Source organism: Amblyomma mixtum, chromosome 1 (assembly GCF_055824585.1).
Source record: "Amblyomma mixtum isolate Tamu chromosome 1, ASM5582458v1, whole genome shotgun sequence".
Lineage (NCBI taxonomy): Eukaryota > Metazoa > Arthropoda > Arachnida > Ixodida > Ixodidae > Amblyomma > Amblyomma mixtum.
The window spans coordinates 37791954-37817064 of NC_143012.1; the positions used below are offsets into that span (position 1 = coordinate 37791954).

General features: G+C 48.9%; 1 protein-coding gene across 1 annotated transcript in view; it reads left to right on the plus strand.

The window, feature by feature from the left end:
- The first annotated feature begins 8776 nt into the window (after window positions 1-8776).
- LOC149366056 (doublesex- and mab-3-related transcription factor A2-like) overlaps window positions 8777-25111 on the plus strand; it is a 49236-nt gene continuing 32901 nt past the window's right edge. Inside the window, exon 1 of the mRNA XM_089548028.1 lies at window positions 8777-9296. Coding sequence (XP_089404154.1) covers window positions 8843-9296 — 454 coding nt within the window. The 5' untranslated portion in view covers window positions 8777-8842. The remainder of the gene's footprint in view (window positions 9297-25111) is intronic.

Sequence of the window (25111 nt, forward strand, 5' to 3'; positions counted from 1 at the left end):
TGCGCTCGCATGCACACTTCGCTTGCGCCATGGACATACGCACCGGTTGCTCTCCCGCGATTCCTCAGTTTGTGAAACATAATTCTACACATATTTTTCATATTCATTTTATTCAAGCCAATCGGTATTCATTAATAAACCATGCCTATAAACCTGCTCAATAAGGGTGGATTTTAGTCATTAAAAAACTGCAGTAATTCTGGAAATTTTAAATTTGAAATCGAATTAATCGACATTGAAAAGTCACGCTTCTCGAAAAAATCGACCATAGAGGGTTTTGTTAAAAAAAACAACGCGGTTTTTTACGTTGGCTATCCGTGTGTTTCCTATTCTGTCTACAAAATTGTGTGCTGATGGGTTAGGCTGTTCGAAAAATAACTCCTACCTAAAAGTTGATCTTTATTACTGAGGAAGACAAATATGTAACATAGCTTTTCAGCCTACCCTCTTACAGAGGGTGCAGAGAACAAAACAAAAGATAATGCAAATTATTCATTTAATGCCAACTGTAATTGCCGGCCATGAAAAAAACACGAACTATAATACAAGCAAGCAAGACATTGGGACAGAAAAGTGCGGCATGTACCGTGGGCTGTAACCTTAAAGGAAAACATAAAAGCAAAACATGAAAAAAGGTTCAAACCATGAAATAAATCAACAAGATTTAGGGGAAAAATGTTGTTGTGCAGTGTGGTGCAATCTTCGCCGCAAACGTGAAAACAAAGTATGAAAAAAAAGATGCAAACCACGAAATAGCAGAACGAGACACATTGGTAAAAAGCACAGTGAGGTGTAACATTTAAAGCAATGTACTCTGGGGCTGATCCCGCTTTACTTGAGCTTCCCATTTTTTCCTTCGCTCGGAGTCTCCGGGGAAGCGAAAAACAGCGTAGGCCTTCCCGGCGCACATTGGCACACAACAACCCGTCATGCTGCCTCGGTGGACTTGACAAGCTCCTCAGTCATGCGGTAAAGCACTGTCAAACAAATAAAGCCACCAGCGATCGTCCGCAGCCACTGGGCCTCGAAAAACGGAAGCTCAGCTGCTTGCACCAAGCAACTGAGACCAGCCCGACCGACCGCTGTGATTCAAAATGGCGCCGCAGGGAGTGAGAGGCGGCGTTGGAGCGGTCAAAGGATGGCACCACCCTGAACGGCGGCTCTGGCATCGAGGCACCCTACTGGCAGTCGGTCCTTCAGCGCCCCAAGCGCCGAAGAGAAGCTGAGCATCAGCGAACGAACAAGGTCAACTCCGCAGTACCTCCGTTCCTTCGTGACGAAGACTTCGACGCCAATGCAGCAGCATGTAAGCTTGGACACCCCAGTCTCTGCAACAAGACCTACAGAGCTATACAGACCTGCACAAGTGGCCCTGCTCCAGCGCGCATGTTCTAGTTCATGCATTTTGCCGTTAGGATAGAAACGTTACGGGTGGCGTGGCGCTAATATATACCTGTTGAAAAAATGGCCTCCTCCATCATTTTAATTCAAACAACGCAGTCTTGTCGTTTGTCCACGTAATCATTATCATCCGTTTATCTATGCTACGCACGGTGGTGCCGACGAAAAGAAAGCGGACAAAAAGGAAGACGTTTTTTATACTCTTCCAAAGCGAAAAAAGTAGTTATTATATGGCTATTTTCATTGCTGATGTTAAGATAGCAGAGAAAGACAAAACAAATGTATTAAATAGCGTGCACAAAATGGCAGACGATGATGACGATCATAGCAGACGAACGGATCAACCGAGCGTCCTCAGCGGCCAAAAAGCTAACGAAAGTTGGCGCATGCTGCTCCATAGGACCCCGCCGTGTGTGCAGGTCTGTATTTCAGTAGGTGTTGCTCTGCACTATGAACTCGCTCATATGTAATTCTCGAATATATCAGTTTTGTTCCAATTGAGTCTAGCGGTGTCTGTTTGTCTCCGTTCTGTGGGGACCCGCGCACTATGGGGGGTCGTCACACACTCTAAAACTGACAAAAGAAGTTTTGTAATCAAAGAGGTGAATCGATGTTTAGCATGTCAAGTTCCTTCTTTGGACGGCGTACTGATACAATGGTCGCGCAGCCTCGCTATCGAAGCTGCCTCGATGATTTCGTGGACCAGCTGAGCTTTGTGTTTCGCAAGTATACTTTGCATTTTCTGAGTCCAGGCGCACAGGGTTTGTTGCGAAAGCAACACTACGCTAGTCGCCGAGCCATTTCACGGAGACGAGAAACGGCCATACTGCGCATGCGCGAGGAGCAGTGACGTCACACGGCGGAAACAGCTGGCGCGTCGCCGCCGTCGCTGCGCGGGTGACTCAGAGGTGCCGCCGCCGCGCTAGCCAGTTGCGCATGCGCAGTAGCGGCGCATAGCTAGCGTGCCAGGGCCGCCGCCGCTGCCGCGCGCTCTCCATCGCCTCTCTCTCTCTCTCCTCGTTGCTTTCGCAGTCCTCCAGGTTTAACCAGAGCTAAACCAACGTTTTTAGATCCCTTTCAGTTTGAAAGCTGCGGTGCGCGGATTGTCGCCTTTCCGTTTCCTTCCGTGCGGTGGCGCTCGCCACGCTGTTTGCCCGACCAGCGTGGCCCTTCGCGTCTGCGCCATGATCACCGCCGCCTGATTTGGAGCAGCCAGCAGATATCAGCATGGAAGATATCAGCTGTCCTGTGCCAGTTGTTGGCAGTGACGCTTATCTTACAGTATACAAAAGCTTCAAGCAAGGGTGCTTAAAGCATCCCACCAAAAAGATGCTAGAGTTTACCAACATTGTAAACAAAGCAATCCCGATTTCTTTGAAGGAAGGTCCCGTTTTTGAAAGGGACGTTTCTTGGGAGCTGCTAGACGAGCTTGAATTGCAAAACCTTGTTCGGCTTGGATGTGCAGAGCATATGGCCACTTTTACATGCCAAGTGCTGCGTTTTGTCATAGTGACACGCATTCACTTCTAGGCGAGAGACGTGAATCGTCGGCTAGAGAACAGAGAAATATTGTCATTGCAAATAAAAAAGCTCGCCTTCAAGTAGCCATTCCCTCCGTGCTTCCGACTTAGTGTGTCTGCATTTAATGCTTGTCTGTGTTCAATGAAATTAACATTCTAAAAATGAAAGTGCAGTACGCTGCTCCTGTCTGTGCTATCATTGCAAATAAAAAGCTCTTCTATAGTTATTCCCTCCCTGCATCCAGCTAAGTGTGTCTGCATTTATAGTTGTGTTCTCTGAAATTGGAATTCTAAAGAACGTGCAAAATGCTGCTCGCATGTGCGGTGCTTCGTTGATAATATAGCGCGGAATTTCGTGACTGATCTAGAAGCGGAACATCGCTAGTTTTATCCTTTCATTAATGTTTCGTGCATTCTCCCGAAGAAATATTGATAGCTCTACTGCAACATACGCATATCATCAGCGCTAATCGTCGCAAACGTGATGCGATAAAGCGCAATGCAAACGATAGTTTTTTTGCGAACTGGCATCATTCTGCTCTTTATCTCACCCTTACTAGCCAGGTGAAACATTTCTTTAACCATGAGGCTGAAGTTTCAACGTGACAGCTCCAAAAGTACAGCAAATTTGAGTTCGACGTGTTCGCTCCCAATGTTATCGCGGATGAGAACAGGCTGTCACAGCAACTGCCAAGCGCGAGCGCTCCGGCGCCTTCGGGCCGACAGCGACAGCAGCGCCGCGTGGTGAGTGGAAGCGGACGGGGGCCGCTTTCTCGGGCGCGGCGCGGGGGAGCTTGCAAACTGAAAGGGATCTAAAAACGTTGAGCTAAACCACTGCCAATTTTATTGCGAAAGCAATACTGCTTGCACTTTTCTGCCATCGATGGAGGTTCATCCTTTGCTCCGGCGCAGCTGCGGCGCCCTACCATGTGACCGCGTCACGTCACGACAAGAGGAGAGCTTGAAGCGCTGGCAACGAAGACCCGGGCGCAAGTCGTCTAGGAACCAGCGAGGCGAGAGACCGGCACACAAGCGGCAGTTCGCCAGCACGAGCCTTTCACGGGCGGCGCTAGCGCTTCGTCGTCGTTGGTGGCGGTGATGAGCCATCTTCTTCATTCCAACTGCCCCAGCTCTCCTCATCGATGGAGGCTCATCCTTCGCTCCGGCGCAGGTGCGGCGCGCTACCACGTGACCACGTGACGTCACGACAAGAGGAGAGCTGGGGGCCCAACTCGTCTCATCGATGGAGGCTCATCCTTCGCTCCGGCGCATGCAGCTGCCTAGTGAGGGCGCTCGCTAGACTGGGATAAAACGGGGCTGCGGCTGTGCTGCTCGCAGTGCTGTGCTATGTCGGAGGATGCGTACAAGGCGAGGCTGGAACGGTGTGCCGCGGCCAAGCGACGGCGCCGTGCCGAAGAAACAGACGAAGAAAGGGAACAACGGTTGGCGAAGCAACGTGCGTATGCTGCAGAATGGCGAGCACGCCGGCTTGCTGCGGGTGCATCTACAAGTTCAGAGTCAAAAGCCATTTCTTTACGGATCACCAGAGCGTGTTCATCGGAATAAATAAAGCACATTTACAGTAGACCCATGTTGTGTCCAGAGCGAATCCATACGGCCGGTAACCATATTAGCAGAACCAAGTCGTGACCAGAGTTGCACTATACGGGAAACCATGTCCAACTACCAGCAGAACCAAGCGCAGCCAGGTGTTATTGCTTTCGCAATCAGCCAGGCTTAACCAAGATAAGCCTTCAGCCAATTTTTTAAGGTAGTCTCTGCAATGAATCCCTTGATTTCTGCATGCTTGCTTAAAATTCGCTTTGTGTTGTAATAGTCTTTCGTTTATGCTTCTGCCAGTCTGCCCAATGTATTCTTTCCCACAAGTCAGTGGCAGCGAATACACCAGGTCTTCTGTGGGTTCCACAAAGGGGCTTTCGTGCTTTATCGTGCACCTCTGTTTCCAAACTGCTTTTCAATTTGTTAGGGGCCGTAAACATCGCATTTACGCCACCTTTTCGACCATTTCTTCGGGTGTAAATGTGGCGTTTACGCGTATTGCAAACCGAGACCGTCCTTGCAACACAAAGAGATATATTAGAAGCCTTCAGCCAGAAGAAAATGGTGATGGCAATATATATACAGGTTTTTCAAAAGCATTCGGTCTTGCTGACCATAAAATTGTTCTTTCCCAGTTGCAGAAATACGGCGAACGTGAAGCAGCCTTATAGCCCTATGTAAATAGTACCAATAGGCAATAGAATACAGCATGTCGATATTGGTGGTACTAGGCCTTCAGAACAAGCTGCCGTCACCATGCATCACTGTAAACAGAAAGGAGCGAAAAAAAGAAGTCAGCTGTCCTCTAGAGCACTCTCTTGCATAAAAAGGAGTGACTATAGAGGACAGCGTACTCCCTTTTTATTCCCATATAGGGGAATTCTTGATTAGAGTGTGTTGCAGAAGGGAGCGCTCTTGGGCCCCTCTTATTCTTCATTCACGTCACCGATATCGTACATTACGATCAAAATGCGCAGTGGATTTCACACGTTTATGACACTACATTTTTTTGCAACGGGCGATAATGAGCCCATTATCATCATCATCATCATCAGCCTGACTACACCCACCGCAGGGCAAAGGCCTCTCCCATGTCTCTCCAGTTAACCCTGTCCTTTGCCAGTTGCGGCCACTGTATCTCCGCAAACTTCTTAATCTCATCCGCCCACCTAACTTTCTGCCGTCCCCTGCTACGTTTGCCTTCTCTTGGAATCCACTCCGTTACCCTTAAGGACCAGCGGTTAGCTTGCCTTCGCATTACATGCCCTGCCAAAGCACATTTCATCCTCTTGATTTCAGCTAGAATGTCATTAACCCGCGTTTGTTCCCTCACCCACTCTGCCCTTTTCCGATCTCTTAACGTTACACCTATCATATCATTTTTCTTTCCATAGCTCTCTGCGTTGTCCTTAGCTTAAGCTGCACCCTTTTTGTTAGCCTCCACGTTTCTGCCCCGTAGCTGAGTACCGGTAAGATACAGCTGTTGTATACTTTTCTCTTGACTGCACGAAAGGCGAATTGTGCACTCAGCCGTTTGTAAAGTATTTGGACAAAAGCCAATCATTTAAGAATAAATTCAAAGAAATAAAAGGCTGTTTTGTATATCCGGGATCGTGCTTAACTCCTCATATCTGTACAGCTTATGGGGCCCGCCAGGCAGTGGCGTAAAAGTACGGAGAGTTGAGCTAGTTGGTGCATGGAAGGATTGAACAGCGCACACAGGACGAGGACACAGAAAAGAAGCGACAAGGCACGAGCGCTGACTTTAAACTGAATTATTTATTAGAGTAACACGCATATGTACAAAATAACAATCTGACGACCACGTGCGCATGTTCGCAGTTAAGATCACTTACATCAGGCAGCTTTGTCCAGATACGCGATTTCACGGGTATGAATGATGACCGAAGGGGTGCTTACGCACGTATCAGAATTCTTGTGAATGAGGTAGGCTTCTTTTAATGCTCTAGTTCTCTAGACTGTCATAAATGCGCAACAATGGATGTCGCTCGGGCGCTCTAGACGGGTGTGGGGACGAACGTATACAATGTATAGTTGCGTATTCGCATGCGCCACTTGTGTGACAAACTAGTCCAAACTACATCTACTAAGAAAGAGTGCAGTGCGATTCATACCTAAATTAACTTATTCTCATCCCACTAGTGTCCTGCTTTTGAAATATGATATTCTCTGAGTTCTATAATTACAGTTTGATCTTTCACTACAGAACCTTTTTGAAAACCAACAACAATGTCATTATCTATTTTGCGAAGCTATAGTATACAGGAAAGCTTTTCAGTTCGAATGACATGACGTTTTGAGAAAAAAAATGGCACAACCCTACACCCAGGGCGCACTACAATAACGTCTCTATATTATTTTGACTTATGTTTTAAATATGTTGACCAGAGAATGTCTTGACCCATCTTAGCAATCTAAAACATGTATTAGTCGGTTCTGCCCCGAAGATATATTCCTGTCTGAATGTTTAGTTATATTGCCCTTTCTTGTTATGTGATATGAAATATGTTACTCTTCATTTCACGCGCAAAACAATGTATTGGTTTCTTGCTCTGTGCAGTGCGTTTCAATCTATTGATACATTTGGAGACGCTGCCGTTGCTTCCAGATCCGCTGTATTGCCCCGTTTGCGTAAGTCCCTTGTAAAGCCGTTTCTACAGCTTTTAGTCCTGGCTCCTTCTTTGTAAAATAAAAATAAACTAAAACTGATATGTCGGCCAGTTGGTTTCGGTCTGTGCCGGCAGATGCGGCGCTGTTCGACTGCTTCCTAGAAGTTTATTGCGCAATGGGCAAATGAATAATGCGGACGATACCATTCCTGGACGATACAGACCAGTCTTTCAATGCTTAGACTGTCGAGGTGTGTTTCAGCCATCGCCTTTGTTGCCTGCTGTTAATTATTAAATAGTTATGCGCCAACTACATCGCAAAAATCTTGTTCCTCCAGTATTGAGGCACTGTCAACCACCATGGCACAAACATAATGTGAAGCTGTTACCGCGACGACGCATGATAAATAAGTGAAACACATTGAACTCGGGTATAGATAAATTTATTTATTTATTTACCATCAGGGCCAGAGGCATTACAGAGGGGAGTGGTTAAAATACTCAACTAAGAACAAGAAACGCAGTTAAATGCTACAAAAAAAGTAGAGAAATATTAAGAGAATAAAGCGAGCTGTGTCTTTTTGAGCTCCGAAATTCTTCTGGGAATCCTGCGTTTTCGCTGCAAGAGGAGACACGTGATTCCACCTGCTGCGCAAGATCGACGCTAGCGCCACTCGCTCAAGCGGTGGAGCTCGCACCCAATAGGAACAAATGTCAACTGACTAAATAAAGGCCTAGCAACCAGATTTCATTCGGAACAAACAACCGATGAAGTTCGCCTCGTGTTCCTTTGAAGCAAGGCAAGAAGAAGAGGTGATGAAAGTTGAGTAAAACGAGAGAAATTAAAAAAAAAGTATAAAGGAAACAAAGGAAGAGGCGTCGCACAGACAGAAAGAAAGGGATGTGAATGGAAAACATGGCGAAACGAAAGAAAGATGGAAATAAAGGTAAGGAAAGAAAGATGCCAGTTTCAGCACTGCGACGTAGCCGCGCGGGCGGTTCACTATACGATTTTCCGAACGGGAAAATTACGGCCACCGTGCCGCAGACGAACCCGGATCGCACGAAAGCAGCGGAACGCCTGCACACTTACTAGCGCCGGGAAGTCTGAACGAAAAAAACAACAGCAAAAAAAATGCAAAACGGACAGTATATACCAAAGCACGGCTGGCGGGTGGTGGGGAGAGACGATACTCTCCCCCGCTCTAACCCCTCGATGAAAAGAATTCCGCGCCGCCGCGATGGGCTCTCCACAGATTTGGCTGTCCCCTTAATCTAAGCCTCACTTATAACCTTTGAGCACGCCGTAATACCGGAGCACAATGGCGGGCCAGAACAAAAGAGAGCGAAAACAACGCTACCCGCGCTCCTCGCGACTCCAACAAGTGCGGCGCCAAAGTTTCCGCCCATGAAGAGAGCGAGCGCCCACAACGCGCTTCCCCCTTTCCTCGGAAGAGCGCCGGCGCGATCCCCGCTCCCCCCGGGAAGGGGAGTAAAAAAAGGAGTTTCTCTTCCCGTGCGGTATTTCGTTGCCGTCGTATGTATAGTGTCGTCGCCGTGTCGCACCCGGGAAGGTCGCCTCGCTCGGGACTCAAAGGGAGGAGGCGCCTCATTGGCGGACGCGCACGGGGGGGCGGGGCTTGAGGCACCTCCCTCCCCCGGCGGCGCCGGGAGGGCCTTGCGCGACACAAGTTCCGGGGCGCCGGCGGCGGTGCCGGCTGCGGTGGTGTCATGAGCAGCAACAGCGGCGGGTCGTGCTCGCCTGCGGGTCCTGCGGGCCTGCTCGGCCTGCGCGTAGGCTCGGCGGCGGTGCCCATTGCGGAGCGGTACCAGAGGACGCCCAAGTGCGCCCGTTGTCGCAACCACGGGGTCGTGTCGGCGCTGAAGGGGCACAAGCGCTACTGCCGCTGGCGGGACTGCGCCTGTGCGAAGTGCACCCTGATCGCCGAGAGACAGCGGGTGATGGCGGCACAGGTGGCCCTCCGGAGACAGCAAGCGCAGGAGGAGAACGAGGCCCGCGAGCTGAGCCTGCTCTACGGCTGCCACGACGGTCTGCTGGCCATGCACCGCGCCGGATACACTTTCTCGGCCGCCATGGCTCAGCTGCTGGCCAGGGACGCGGTGGCCGCCGCTCCCACGTCGCCCCCCGGTGGACGCGTGGCTGCCGCTCCGCCCGCCGCCACAGGTCTGTGCGACGACACGCTCTTCATTGCTTTGTTCCAGCAATGCCGTGGATGCGCCTGTTCCGCTGCATGCGGTCTGTATACACCACCTGGCAACGTTTTACCTGTAGAACACTGGAGCAATGTGAGAACAGTGCCATACAAATGTGCTGCAGGTAGTCGTAAAACTGTCTGGTCACCAACTCCAGAGTTCACGTTGAACAGTTCACAGTCCTCTCCGTTGCCGTGTGTGTTGAAGGGCTGCCGATTTTACTAGTAGTTCACTTGTGTGAAACCCTGATTACGAGTAATGAGGCGTGCAGCCGTTGACATCTTCTTCCCTCCAGAGACAGCGGTTTGAGGAACTTTCTCTGGGTTAAGCGGCGTTGGCGTAAATGTCGTATCCTGAAACTCGCGTTCATGTGTTGGCCAAAGGAAGGCGTCGATTCCGTTTAGTAATTAACGCTCCCCCTGGAGTTAAATTTCCTATGGAAATGTTTGTTCAGTTCCTTTGTAATTCTCAAGGGGGATGTTAATGACATGAACAGAGGAAATGTTTGTTGATCCTCTTTGGAAAATGTCAGTACCCCTCCCGTTGCGTTGGCTTAAAGGATTAGGGATATGAGGCACGCTGGGGGAAGTAGATACCTATACAGTTGCACATTGATGAAGGCGGCATTCGCATGCGCGCGCTGCGAAGGATGGGAGGGATGATTGCGGTGCAGTTCATTTCCACTTATCAGCCTCTTTGGAGGTGAAAAAAGCTTGGGACTTGTGAGATGCTCCTGCAGCAAGGGCTCGCTGGACGTGATGATTTATATGATCTTGCCCATTTCCAATGGCGACCGGCTAGAGGATTAAAGAGAGCTTTGAACAAATTTGGTAGTTTGCTCGATTAAAAAGCGCAGCATGTAGGCCGAGGCAGAGTGTTGAAAAACCAATCCCTCATGTGTAGAGAAAGCTCGCCTCGTTAGTGGAGTCGCGTTAAATCGAACTCGCTTAACTCGAACATTCGGATTATTCGGAAAAATGGTTCCATCCTGTCAACTGCAATAAAAGAGCTCCGCTTCATTTAAAATTCTGGAAGGAAATTGCATCTGTCATTTCCTGACAACAGCCACGTTTTAAGGCGTGCCAATGAAAATAACTTTTCAGGTAGATTTCCAGAACTGACGTATGCCTAAAGTAAACACAAAACTGTGTTGCGCCACATCTGCCGAGCTGTCATAAGCATGTTGTACACTGTCATGCGTATCATGGCCAAAGACATTTGTTTTGTTGAAATCGCGAACGTGTTCAAACACACACATGACAGTACAAACTCTACCTTATTCATTGCGTGTCCAATGAATACCTGGCTTCCGACCTACCTCCACTTCGGGGCCGAAGCTTGATTCGCACAGGCACAAACAAACCGCATGCTTGATTCGCACAGGCACAAACAAACCGCATGTATTACGGTGAAAGGCTTTTTGGAATGTAAGGTGAGGGGATGGCCGTTAATTAGTGGCTTCTTCTTACACGTATTCATCTTTCAAGCATGATCAGCACTTGGCCAACCACATATATGTAGAGTCGTGATTGAAAGGGGGCATAGTTTTTTAAGAATAGCGAATTTCCTGCCCATTTATTACTAAATTCGAGAATGAGTTTTGGATGTTGTACTAGGAGCCAAAATATTTTGAAAACGGAGAGACTACGTTTGTCACACATAATTATGGATTATAGATGAAAGCCCTAACTTTGTCCCCTCACTTAATTGCTCATGACTATACATTCGTGTGTGCGAAGACGCTTTCGGAGCTAAGAAGATTCGTGGAAGAGCACCGACCTCTTTAGTATAAATGCGGCTCACTATTATGCAAGCTATTACGTTATTTCAAAGCAGCTATCCTGCTATAGCATTAGCTGAAGTATAACTGAAAGTTGGGCTAGTTGGATTGAACTACACATCATCAGGCCCGTGTACTGTGCGATGTCAGTGCACGTTCAAGAACCCCAGATGGTCGAAATTTCCGGAGCCATCCACTACGGCGTCCCTCGTAGCCAGAGTCGCTATGGGACGTTAAACCCCATAAACCAAACAAAACCAACTACACATCATAACGCTAAGCAACGAAGACAAGACAGGCGCTAAAAGCACAAGACATAACGACTGACTTGTCCTCTACTCGGTTGTCTTCGTTGTTTAACGCTGCGATGTATATTAGCTGAAGTACATTGTGGTCGCATGAAATGTTTCATGGACAGAATGCTGATAGTATATGGAATTACGTGTTAAGCTTCATGGTCGGGAATTCCTCGTATGCGGTGACTAAAGAAAGTTTGAGAATAATAGTTTCTCGTGCGTGTCAAACCTTTGCACGTGTTTGCAGCAACCTTATCGTAAGAAGCTAAAATGCACTCTGCGCAATTATATACGCGGGTAACATGCAAGGTTTGAGGGAAACCAGGGAGGTTTCGCTGGCTACGCACGATGTTCTCGACATGCTGCAGGAACTGCAATATCAGTTGGGCATTTGTCTCGTAGCAAACATGCTTCCATGCAAAGTGCTTATCTTTTATACGACGGAAATTTTTTTCGAGTTCTAAAACCGCTTATTACTCGTTGCGTTTTTTAATCTGGAACAATGGAGTCATTTGATCAGTATTTTTTTAAAGATCATGTTGGATTTATCTGCATGGTGTCCCATTTCCTGCAGAGTGAATCTAATCAATTAGCTTTAAGCCATAACATATTCAGTAATATTCTAAATCGAACAACAGCACAAAATAAAAAATAAATTAAAAAAATCCCCTGTGCCCCTTGGTTTCTGCGGCTGTTGGCTTCTCTCATATATATAACGAGCCCCTCATTCCCCTTCCCTTGTTTGCTTAATTGCTTAGCGAGGGCCTCAGTTCTGGCAGCCTTGACGCCATAGGAAGCATAAGAGGGTTCTCACACAGCTTCCAGCCTCGCCGTTCGATGACGTTCTACGACACATCAGCGGTAACTCAGGACGTGCTACGTCCGCCGCTTAAGAACGTGGGTGGCGCTGATGAACACTCTCAAGGTTAGGTTATTTGTAAATATAAATACCCCCCAAAGCAGAAGAATTGACAGCCGTCGCCGTAGCTCAGCGGTAAAGCACCGGACGCGTAATTCGGAGGTCGGGGGTTCGGATCCCACCGGCGGCATGTGGTTGTTTTTTCTTCTGCTTTTCTAATCAATTAGCTTTAAGCAATAACATATTCAGTTATATTCTAAATCGAACAACAGCACAAAATAAAAAATAAATTAAAAAAAAAATCCCCTGTGCCCCTTGGTTCCTGCGGCTGTTGGCTTCTCTCAATCTTTAAATGTAGGCTTTTTTAAAAAAATTATGTTGGATTTACCTGCATGGTGTCCAACTGGTTTGGTTTATTGGGGTTTAACGTCTGAAAACAACTCTGGCTATGAGGGACGCCGTAGCGAAGGGCTCCGGAAATTTCGACCACCTGGGGTTCTTTTTCCTGTAGAGAAACTACCTTTGTGATCAAGAAAACATACATTTCTTTCAGCGCGTCAAGCATAAGTACAGGGCGCTAGCCTGTGACGCCCTTCTAAGACATCTGCCTCATAACACCGCAACATTTAAATAATGTTATACGGTGCATATGCGCTTGTTCTTGCATAGTTTACGGAACAATCCTCTGACACTCCTGCGCCCAGATTTCGATATGACTCCTCGGTCAGGTCCCTGATTGAGCGTGCTGCGTCTTTTGCGAGCATTCTTTATTCGGCAGGTTTGGACAGTTTACAAGCCGCACCGGAGGAGCCTGTGTACGCGCTGATGAAAATTTCCTCACCTGCTGTGAAGAGTCCTCGTATAGAGCGTGGAAAAATGAAGGCAACTTGTTTTTTTTTTGTAGTTATCGAAGAAAAAACCCTTCTCTGTGAACGACCATCTTTAGCGGGACAGATATTTTTAAGGTTTGAGAACTTTTACTGCTTAATAGATAACATGATAACTGTTAATCGCGTTAACGCAGTGGCGTACAAAACAATATCAAGGCTGCTGCGCTCACTTCAGTGTAAATAACACGCCCTGCCCTTCGGCGACAGTGAACACGATCTTGCAGCTTGAAAATGCGCATATAATTTTTGCGCTTTGGATTAGTTTTGCCATATTTATCTCGACAACTTGTCAGACCTTCCGCGTGAGCACTCATATGACAGCCAACGCTACCGACTTAATCTCATTCGTCCAGCAGCAGAAGTTCCTCAAGCGACTTTAAGGTTTATTTTTTCTAGCATGTAAAAAATGCATATGCCGAAACATCATGCAAGATATTTATATACTTAATCTATTTAGGGAGTCTGCAATACTTCTTGGTCCGGTGTTTGAGTGGGTGAACTGGTTGTGAGGAAACGAAACCCGAAGTAACTGTCTCACTTCTCGGTGGACACCTCAACCACGGTGTGAGAGAAGAAAGGAAGGTGGGAGTTAAAGAAGAAAGAAGTTTATGTTTATAGGTTTGGTTTTGGTTTGGTTTTATGGGGTTTAACGTTCCAAAGCGACTAAGGCTATGGAGACGCCGTAGTGGAGGGCTCCGGAAATTTCGACCACCTGGGGTTCTTTAACGTGCACTGACATCGCACAGTACACGGGCCTCGAATTTCTCCTCCAAAGAAATTCAACCGCCGCGGCCGGGATCGAACCCGCGTCTTTCGGGACAGCAGCCGAGCACCATAGCCACTGAGCCACCGCGGCGGCTATGTTTATAGGGTTTTAACGTCCCAAAGTGACCCAGCCTATGAGGGACGCCGTAGTGAAGGGCTCCAGAAATTTCGACCACCTGGAGTTCTTTAGCGTGCATTGACATCGCACAGCACAAGGGCGCCTTTTGTGTTTCGCCCACACCGGAAGCGTGTGCTTATATGACACATCTGAACATTGATCGTTTTAGTGGGTTCGCAGCCATTTTGCTTGAGAAAACAGCAGAGTTGAATCTTGGTGTAACGAAGGTGAAGGGACCCGGCGATTACTTCGTTATAGCCGTAGCTTCGTTATAGCCCGTGTTCACCGAGCTTCCAACAGGACCCGTCATTCCTTCGTTATAGCTACTATTTCGTTATAACGAAATTCGACTGCATTCGCATTAACTGAAGATGGCCCGTTCGCTTGACACAGACATATACAATAACGTTTCTCATGGTGGTGCAGAGAGCCCCGGCTGGTTTGGATTCTGCCTCATCGCATTTGTTGACTGTGTGCCGCAGGTAGTTCACATCTCACTGCATTCCGGCAATGACTTCATTTCCGCTCTGACGCGGAATTCGGTTCGTGCCCAACATATACGGCTGGTGTCAACGCGATTTGCTTTCTTCCACCGTGGACAAGCCCTCAGGGAGTCTGTATACCGATGAGTGCCCCCTAAAGGCATTCAGGCGCAAGTCGACGTCACCGAACCACATTCCTGTTGACGACGTTGCTCTTTCGCGTACATTGTGACAACAAATTTTCTTGTATCCCTCATTGCGCTACGCAGGAAATGGCTTACTTGCATTGAGCCTTTGACCAAGCTTTTCGGCGAAATATGGCTTCATCGATCGTTTGCGTTTCAGTTGCTGGAGGGTCAGGAACGCTGGCGTGATGACCGACCTACCGGTGCGGTCAAATGCAGCCGTAGCGGGGCGGTGGCTCAGTGGTTATGGAGCTCGGCTGCTGACCCGAAAGACGCGGGTTCGATCCCCGCTGCGGCGGTTGAATTTCTATGCTTGAAATTCTAGAGGCCCGTGTACTGTGCGATGTCAGTGCACGTTAAAGAACCCCAGGTGGTCGAAATTTCCGGAGCCCTCCACTACGGCGTCCCTCATAGCCTGAGTTGCTTCGGGACGTTAAACCCCAATAAACCAATAAATAAAACCAAGATTTTGCTACACATTGGAAGAATGGACCATTACCTTCAATGTTTCCATAACAGTACCTTACAATTTTCAAATATTCAAAATATTTCTCCAAGAATGTTGCCCATGTCCTCGTAGGGGAAAAAGTGGCGCCACCGTTTATGTGCGTTTCTTAAAGAGCTCGTCATTCAGCGTGAGAATGCCGGGAACATGTGGTTTCGTATTTGGCTCGGCTAACATAGGGCTGAAAATGTGTATTCCGCCGCGAAGTCAGGGCTTCTCCGCTATACGATGGCCAGATCTATAGTACACCGCAGCCTGGATGCTGTCAGCTCTGTGCAGTTTAAATTGTTTCAATGGAGCATTTTTTGAACTTCTTTAACAAATTTAGCGTAAGTGCTTGTGTGCTAATGGGCTCGTACGAAAATTAGCAAAACATTTTTTTTTTAGGTTTCTCTGATGCATTTTTACGAGTGAATCCACATTTTCTGCCAGACCCTAACCAAGCCATATGCTAAAAAACATCATCTCGGCATTCCCGTGGTGAAGTTTCTCGTCTCCACTTTTCCTTCCGGGTGAATGTGTCAGAAACTTTCCCCCTCTTTGCTTTCTTTCACCCTCTCTTTAATTCTGGCCGCGCCGGAGGCGTTTCGATGAAGGCGGATTGCAAATGCGCCCGTGTGCGATATTAGGGCACGCTAAAGGTCTCCAAATGGTAGAAATTATTCCCTCCACTAAGGTGCTTTTTATTGCGAAAGCAATACTGCTCCCATGAACGGCCTTTCGCGTAGCGGCGGCCACTTGGCACGTTTGACCTTTAGAATGACCCCTGACGTCATACCATGCCTAGTGACGTCACAGCGTGACGTCATGCCAGGAGGGAGAGCCGGGTTACCAACTCGGCTCGCCGGGTAACGGCGGCCGCTTGGCCCGGCGCGCCGCGCTCTTCAAAATTAGAGGCGCTGCATATGCAGTATAAAAGCATTTCATGCTTAAAACTCCTGCTTTCGCAACCTACTAGGCTGAACGAGGAGTATCTGTTCTCGCTTCGGCGAGCGCGGCTTCGGCCGCCTCTTTTTGAGCAGCGTCCTCTCCGGCGGACGCAGTTGTTGCTGCGACGCACGTCTTTTCTTTTCTTTCCTTTTTCTCTTTCCTCTGATCTTTTAACTCTCCTCTATCTGCACGTGGCAGCGGTGGTGGCTTGGCTCGAGCCAGTAGTAGGCCCGTGCAATTTCCTCTTCATCCTTCTCTCAGTCACAACAACAACAACAACCTACTAGGCTTAACCAAAGCTAAGCCCCCGCCAATTTTTTCTCTTTTTTTTTCTTTCACTCCATTATTCGTTTCTTCCCTTGCAGTGCGGTTGGTGTGTCCACCGAGAAGAGAGACAGTTACTGCGCCGTTGCCTTTTCTCACAACTATTAATTTATTCAGTGGGATCTCGAAATGACAAGCTCCAGCTTTACGGTGGAATCACGTGTCCACGCAACGGGACCCTTATAAGAATAGTCTGTAGACTGTCTATAGACTGTTTGCAGCATTTGTATTGCCTATAAAGTAATCTAAAAATTTGTCTATGCAACGTATGCAGATTAAAAGTCTATGGGCTATCTAAAGAAATTGTTAAAAAGGTATAGCGCAGCAATTCATGTATAAGTGGTTAGATTAAGTTAGCCTATGATATGAATAGACGAAAAGGCGCAGTAACTGTCTTATTATGGTTGAACACTTTATAATAATAATAATGGCAACATCCCCGCCGCGGTGGCTCAGTGGTTACGGCGCTCGGCTGCTGACCCGAAAGACGCGGGTTCGATCCCGGCTGCGGCGGCCGGATTTCGATGAAGGCGAAATTCTAGAGGCCCGTGTACTGTGCGATGTCAGTGCACGTTAAAGAACCCCAGGTGGTCGAAATTTCCGGAGCCCTTCACTACGCCGTCCCTCATAGCCTGAGTCGCTTTGGAACGTTAAACCCCAATAAACCAAACATCAGTAACAGATATTTATTACTCCCTTTTGAATACATATGACATCTTACCGGACAGCAGGGCAGAATCTGAACTAAAAAATTTGGAGAACGCTTATGCTTCGCTTTTGAGTGTGGAACGCGACAACGTCGTGCAACGCTGCCAGGGAGTCCACAGAACGCCATCGCCCGTTTGGCTCTAAGCCTTGCTCGTCGATAAATTGGTTTTCGAGGAAAGGAGTCCATCCGCAACGGTCGGTTGCCCCTATTCCAGGGCTCCGCTGGATGCTGCCGTCAGCTGAGCTCGCCGTATCAAACCGATCTGGTCATCGCGGCAGTCGCTGGAGAGCAGACCCTCCCATTGCTCCACACTTGGGTTTTGTATAACTGGGACGATGTCGACTTTTTGACATGCCCATGTGATGTGATAGTGTAGGTTTTCCATGGCACCACGGACAATTGTGTGCGTAAAGTGTGGGGTGAATTTTACTTAGTATGTTTAGATTTGGATATGACCCCGTTTGAAGTTGTCTCGATGTGACAGCCTCTTCTTTGTTTAAAGATTTGTGCGGTGGTGGGTACCGCATCCTGCTGCCTTTGTAGTTGTTGAGTATGGCCGAGTATTCCTGAGGTACTGGCAGGGATTCCTCAAGGCCGTTGACGTTGGATGCTCGGTAGTTAGTATATCCTCGAGCTATCCTGTCTGCCTCTTGGTTTCCTGCCACCCCCGTGTGCCCCGGTACCCAGATGATCTTATGTTTGATCGGCTTGTGTGGTTTTGCATGTGTTTGTTGCGTCTTGCAGTCTACAGAGCGGAGTATGCGGAGCGCTCTGTGACCGACTCTGCCGCAAAGATAGTTGCGGCAGGCTACTTGTGAATCAGTAAGAATTGTCAGTGACCGCCCAGTCCGATAGCCCTCCGCTGCCGCTAGAGCGACGGCCGCTTCTTCAGCCTCAGCTATCGTGCAGTCTTGCAGTGAGGCGCTGGTAATCTCGTGTAATTCCGAGTTGACTACAGTTGCCACTGCGTTGTTGGTGCCTTGTCCCCTAGTCATGGCATATGTGGCAGCGTCGACATACACTGTTGTATCCTGGGATGCGTGTGTTTTCTGTAAGCGGTCGGCCCTTGCCTCTCTTCGGTCTTTGTGGAGGTTCGGGTCCATGTTTCTTGGTATTGGTGCCACCTTGAGCGTGCTGCGGTACTCATCGGGGATCGTTTTAGTTCTCAATATTTCTCGAATTTGTTCGGTGTAGCCCAGTTTCTTTAAAAGAACTCTGCCTGTGGGGGTCTGCTGTAGTCTGCGCATTTGGGCAACATGCTGCGCTTCCCGTAATTCCTCGAACGTGTTGTGCAGTCCCAAGGCTAAGAGCTTTTCAGTTGAGGTGTTATGGGGTAGTCGAAGCGCGGTTTTATACGCTTTGCGTAAAATCGCGTCCGCCTGTTGTATTTCACTTTTGATATGATTGTAGTACGGGAGACTGTATGTCGCCCGGCTGACCACTAGGCTCCTGACCAGCTTGAGTGTGTCTTCTTCTCGCATGCCATGACGTCTGTGTGAGATGCGCGTAATCATGCGGGCCACTTGGAGTGTAGATGCCTTTAATAGCGCAAGGGTGTGAGTACAGCGTTGATTTGACTGTATCCACATCCCTAGTACCCGTATGAGTGTCTTCTCTGGTATTGGTTCTCCTTCGAGGTAAACTTGTAGTCGAAGTTCTTTACTGGTAGGGACTGTTCGGTTATGTTTTCCTCTGCAAACCCGTAAGAGCTCAGATTTTTCGGTCGAGCATGCTAGCCCTCTTGCTTTGACAGTTTTCAACGCAGGTGGCCGCTTCTTGTAGCCTATCCTCTTTCTCGCCGAGTGAGGCAGTGTTAGTCCATATTGTGATGTCGTCGGCATAAATGGCATGGTGGTTGTCGTCAATTTCTTTTAGTTGCTTCGCTAGTCCGATCATGGCCACGTTGAATAGCGTGGGTGAAATGACCGAACCTTGAGGTGTTCTCTTATTAGGCGTTCGAAACTTCTCGGACCGAAGTTCTCCTATACCGATGGTTGCAGTTCTGTTGGATAGAAATGTTTTGACGAAGCTGTGAATCCTGCGCCCGCAGTTCAGGTTGTCCAGGCCCGTAAGGATTGCTTCGTGGCTCACATTGTCAAAAGCCCCTTTGAAAGCCACATAAAAAAAAAAAAACACTTGTGCTAGAGCCAAATAAAGTTATCCTATCCTATCCTATCGAGGAAAGGAAATGTATCTGCCTCGTATATATATATCGGTGGACACCTGGAACGCACCGCGCCATAAGGAAAGGAAGGAAGATGGGTGTGAACGAAGATTCCTAGACGTGCCTTTGTTCATTCCAAACCATCGAGCTGGCGTGGCGGAGTGATTAGCGTGCTCGTCACGCACTCCAGTTGGTTGGTTTATGGGGTTTAACGTCCCAAAGCGACTAAGGCTATGAGAGACGCCGTAGTGGAGGGCTCCGGAAATTTCGACCACCTGGGGTTCTTTAACGTGCACTGACAACGCACAGTACACGGGCCTCTAGAATTTCTCCTCCAAAGAAATTCCAGCCGCCGCGGCCGGGATCGAACCCGCGTCTTTTGGGTCAGCAGCCGAGCACCATAACCGCTGAGCCACCGCGGCGGCCCCGACGTCACGTCACGCACTCCGGATGTCCTGGTTCGATTCCTCAACTCGACCAACTTCCTACTCGGGTTTTATTAAGGCGGAAGCCTTGAATGCCTCATCGTTGTAAGCAGGAGTCGTCGACAGAAATGTCACGCTTGTCAATTGGTCGAAGTGATCGTGACGTCACAGTGGGCGAATTTCAAACGGGGCCAATTGTACTTTGGCTAGTATCCATGCAACCAATTAAAGAGATGGTATAGTGACGCTCCAAGTAAGTGGAAGTGAGTTTAGTTAATTAGTTAATTTACCAATTAGCCTAATTAACGTTTCTAGTCAGACCAGACAAATAAATAAATCGAATAGGAAATCGGTCGAGTTGGGGAATCAAACCAGGGCCTCTGGAGTGCGAGACGAGCATTGTAACCACTCCGCCATGCCGGCACGATGGTTTGGAATGAACAAAGGCGTGTCTAGTGAATACGGTCTTTTCGTTCACTCCCACCTTCCTCCTTTCCCTTACTGCGAGGTTCAGGTGTACACCGAGATATTTGAGACAGATACATTTCCTTTCCTCAAAAACCAGTTTACCGACGAGCAAGGCGTAGAGCGGAACGGACGATGGCGTTCTGTGGACTCACTGGCAGCGTTGCAAGACGCTGTCGCGTTCCGCTCTTAGAGGCGAAGCTTAACATCTTAACCACACATCAGTGAAACAAGCAGCAACATCGCGCTTAAGGCTTTCGCCTCACCGCCCTTTAGGTCAACAAAGCGCCCCTCTGAATTTTCTCTTCAGGGACGGAAAACTATGAAGCTTATTACGTTTCCTAGAACTGTTGCGAATTGTCCCTAGCTTATTGCTGTTGGTTGCTGCTTAACGAGCGTGGTGTTAGGGACGAGGTAGCAGCATCCCACCGCTGCCACCAGTTTGTTAAGGACGAGGTAGCAGCATCCCACCGCTGCCACCAGTTTGTTAAGGACGAGGTAGCATGGCCGTGTGCCGGAGAGAGAATGAGGGACGTCTGAGACGAGGCTGCTGGAAAAGACAATTAGAGGACTTTATACAGGAATATTTACAAGTGAGCTGCAGGAACGCTGCATCACGACAGCTCAACACAAGACCATGATGACAAAGAGCTCTTCGGCCGTGCCGCTGCCGCGCTTTTTAAGAGTTCCCTTCCCTAGGGTCCCTAGATGGGGGCCGGGTTTCACAGGCACCAATCACAGGCACGCACGCACTCACTCACTCCCGAGAGATCACGCCGCCGTCACCCGCTGGGAGAGGGAGAACGATGCCATCGCACAGACGCCACAATGTCCTCGAGCGGCGTTTCCCGCGCATTCCGAACGCGCGTTCACACTCGGTGTAGGTGAAACGCTCGCTCCACCGGGCAGACGGACGCGGCTTCCGTGGCAATCCAGGCCTGCCACCCAACGCGCGTCTCGGGGTTTGTCGGCGTTTCGCTGCTGCCATGTCGTTGTCTTCCCCACGACGAAGGCGAGACGTAACAGACTGCCCCGCCGGGGGAAGGAGATCCCGATGGACAGGGGACAGCATCCGCTGTCCGGAGGGATGTCGCTTGAGGCTGGTCTCAACCGGAGTCAGTTGTCTCTCGGCGGTTCTGGAGCTCAGCGCACCCCGAAGTCTTCCTTCGCAAGTGCAGGTTCCCAAAGGGCACTGCAAAGTGACTCGTGCTCCGCTAGCGTTAGAACCACGCCGAAAACCCAACCGCTCAGTCCGCAAGCACGACACAATCCCCACTTAGTAATGCCAGGCTCTTTCCCTCTTACAAACCCAATCAATCCCTGGGAGTAGTTCCGCAGCACTGAGAAAATGCCCACAAATCGGCACATTACACCACAAAGCGCATCTCAATTTTAAAACAAACAAAACCAATCGGTTCAAAATCCTACATCAGGAAGAAAAAGACCAGCAAACCGCAACTATGATGCTGACTCTTGCGCTAGGGACCTCAACTTCAGCTATCGGCATTACCTTTGAGACTCCCCTTTTTGTGATGTATTCCGATTCGTAATGACCACGACAATTACGAACGCGCTTGTTTTCCCTTGATTTTGCATATCAAAATCCTGCCGTCACCTTGCATAACCCCGCAAGGCTTCGCTCAAAATCAGACAATGCCATAAAATCAAGTCCAGGCGCTTATGCTAGTGGCCTACAATAGCCAGTCTGGGTAGCACTTCGCGTTTTAGCGGACGCTGCTACACATGGGCACCACTAGTGCATTTTTCGAAACAATCTTTATCAAAAGGAACGCTTTCAATGCAAACAACGCGTCGGAAACCTATTCCTGCTCAATTTTTTTTTTCTGCAAAACTTTTTGTCTGCAGGAATGGTTTAAAAAAGAAAAAGCAAACAGCAGGGACATCCTCGGAATCCGCTGCTAACGAGCCGCGCCGCGGCTCAAAGGGGTCGCCTATTCTTCAACCGCGCCCTGCGCGGACGCACACCAACAGTGGCTTTAACAGCAGACAATCGACAAAAATCAACTGCTCTTCGACACCTGCGAGCCTCAGACGCCATGCAACTACGATTTGTTCCGCGCCGCGGCCGCGCGTCAACAACACCCGAGCAGCGTCTGAACATTTGGATGCGAGGGGTTGACGGTCGCGTATGAAAGAAACGCCCACGAGAACTCCTTTCTCGATTCAGCAATGTTCTTCGACTGGAGCCCGTATTGCGGCTTTCTTTCATGCGGTAGCTGGGCGTGCTTCTCTGCGACCCGCTGTGAGGTTCCCCCGTCCTGCAAGAACTACCGCGGGGTCGCCGCGATGGGTCAGGTGGCTTCCGCTTTGCCTGAACGCTCCTAGTTAGCCTGGCCCTTTTTCGGGGCCTGTCGCGTCTGGAGTACTCGGTTGACTCGCGGTAAATTTCCTTACAACAAAGCGTCGTCTCCAAACTTCGGCTGCTATTGCTCGCCGGCCGCTTCGAAGAAATGTCTCCCATGATTCCCGCATTGGGCCGGCCGGTGAGCTCACTATTCTCTTCCTGAGAGAAAACGCCAGCCTCACTTTTCAAAATATCCTCGGCCTCAGAGTTCGAGACGGACGCTTCTTTCTTAGCACTGACAGTGCTCGCTAACAAAGCAGGTCGCTCGGCTTTGTTTTCGATGGGAATCCTGCAACTCACAGCTTGCTCTTGATTCCCATTAAACTCGGCCTTCGCAGAACTTTCATCATGACCTTCCTCGAATAATACAAGGACTACTTTTCCCTGGTCACTGAGACCTTCGGCGTCTTTCTCCTGGGTATTATCCTCTTGACCACAGGAATCAGCCTCCTTCCCGGAAAGTGCAAGCTTCTCTGGGCTCAAAACCAACGCATTGCCCCTTTCCTTATTTCTAGCAGTGCCTACATTACCGCTCGAGCCCTCACGGCTGGCGTATCTGCACTCTTCCTCATTACTAGCCTTAGTGCCTACATTATCCCCCGAGCCCTCACGGCTTGTGGATCTGCACTCTTCGCTAGCTTTTCGACCGAACTCCTCGGTCCTCGCTGCCGAAGTGGCCTTTCTTTCCTGGACCAAACCTGTCCTATGCCGCCACTTCTGCACAGCACTCGTGTCATCCGGCGACTGAGCAGAGCTTCTAACTCTGTCCCTGACACTATTGCGGTGTAACTTACCACCGTCAATGTGGCCTTCCAAATCTGCCTCCGCGGGAATACGAAAGTATCGGAGGAGCGCACTTTTGGTTATCGCATAGTTGTGGGCATCCTCGTCAGACAACCTCGCCCAGACATTACAAGGTTCTCATGGGAGGAATCCCATCAACACAATTGGCCAATAATCCTGATCTAGCTGTTCCTCCATGCAAATTCTCTCAAAATTTTCCAGAAAAGTTCTGAAATTTTCCCCTTTTCTGAAAACTCTTAAGCGAGATCGCGTTCTCATACTTCTGATCGCGTTAAGTTCACGCGTGAGTTCCGGCATCTCTCTTTCGTATTCCTGTTCTCGCAGCTCTCTTTCGCGTTCCTGTCTCTCTTGTTTTTCTTTACGTTCAAGTTCCTCTTGTTCTCTTTTTGCCAATTCCCTCTCCTCAATGCTCTCAAGGCATTCCGCAAGCTCGTCATCTTCAGCCTCTAACGCAAGAATAGCCTTCAGCAGTTCTGGTCTTCTGAGTTTGTCTGATACCTCCAGACCCAACTCTTTCGCAAGCTCCAGTAACTTTGGTTTGCGCAGCGTCAATCCATGGCTGCTCCGAGTGCTGCCTTCTCTACTGCCCACTATTGTCTTGCTGCAACTAACCCAGCAGCAACGACAACCCAATTACCAGCTCTGTTCCTGACACTAACAAAAGCCTGGCAAAACTCAGCAGAAGAAAGTCCCGCACTCACCAAACCTCGCAGTCAAGAATCCAGCGCAGTCGTTCCGCTGCAGGCAACCAGTCATCACAAAGGGCTGTTGCACTGCCCCCGACTCGCCGTCCTGCTGCTCAGCGTCCCGTTGTCCGCAACTCTCCGCTGGCGTCCGATGTTTCGCGTCCCATTGTCCGCAACTCTCCGCTGGCGTCCGATGTTTCGCGTCCCTCCGCTGCCAACCAGTTTGTTACAGATGAGGTAGCAGCACCCCACCGCTGCCACCAGTTTGTTAGGGACGAGGTAGCAGCATCCCACCGCTGCCACCAGTTTGTTAAGGACGAGGTAGCAGCATCCCACCGCTGCCACCAGTTTGTTAAAGGGTCAGTCTACTCACCGAGATGAGTGTATAAATAATGGCATATTCTGGTAGTTGGCACCCTATAACATCAATAACGAGGGGTCTGCGCCCGGTTTAAGCAGCAATTTATATTTTATTTCGGCGTTAAAAGTCGCGTAAAAGAGCATGGTGGCGACCCCAAACGTTCATTTTGTTCAAGAAAGTGGTAGTCTTTTTTTGTAGAAGCATAAGTGAATATACTACGTACCATTTGTATGCCCCAATGTCAGAAAAACGCACGTTTTGTTATAGTAAACTGTAGAAGGCGTACCGCTCGCTTTTTCTGTAAATCACATGAATATTTATAGTTACACGTACGCAAAACGCAGGCACATTCGCACTTTTAGTTCAGCGTATGCTAGCAGAGACGCAAAAATAAACTCAGCCTATAGTGGCGCCATCTGGTCGTCAGGACGGGAACCATTGCTGTAAACAAACCGACTCTCCACTTAAGCCTAGGAGCGGCAGAACCGTCACTCTAATTATTAAAATAAAGCAAATTTATCTCTTATGTGTTTTTTTAGAGGCGAGATGAGACGAAGCGAAAGACAGGCGCCCCATTTATAGCCAGTGAACGCACTGAAAAAGGCAGCAACAACGAGAATTCAGTCCGAAGCGAGAGGTCCGGCTTCGACGGGCGCCGCCATGTTTGTCGCCG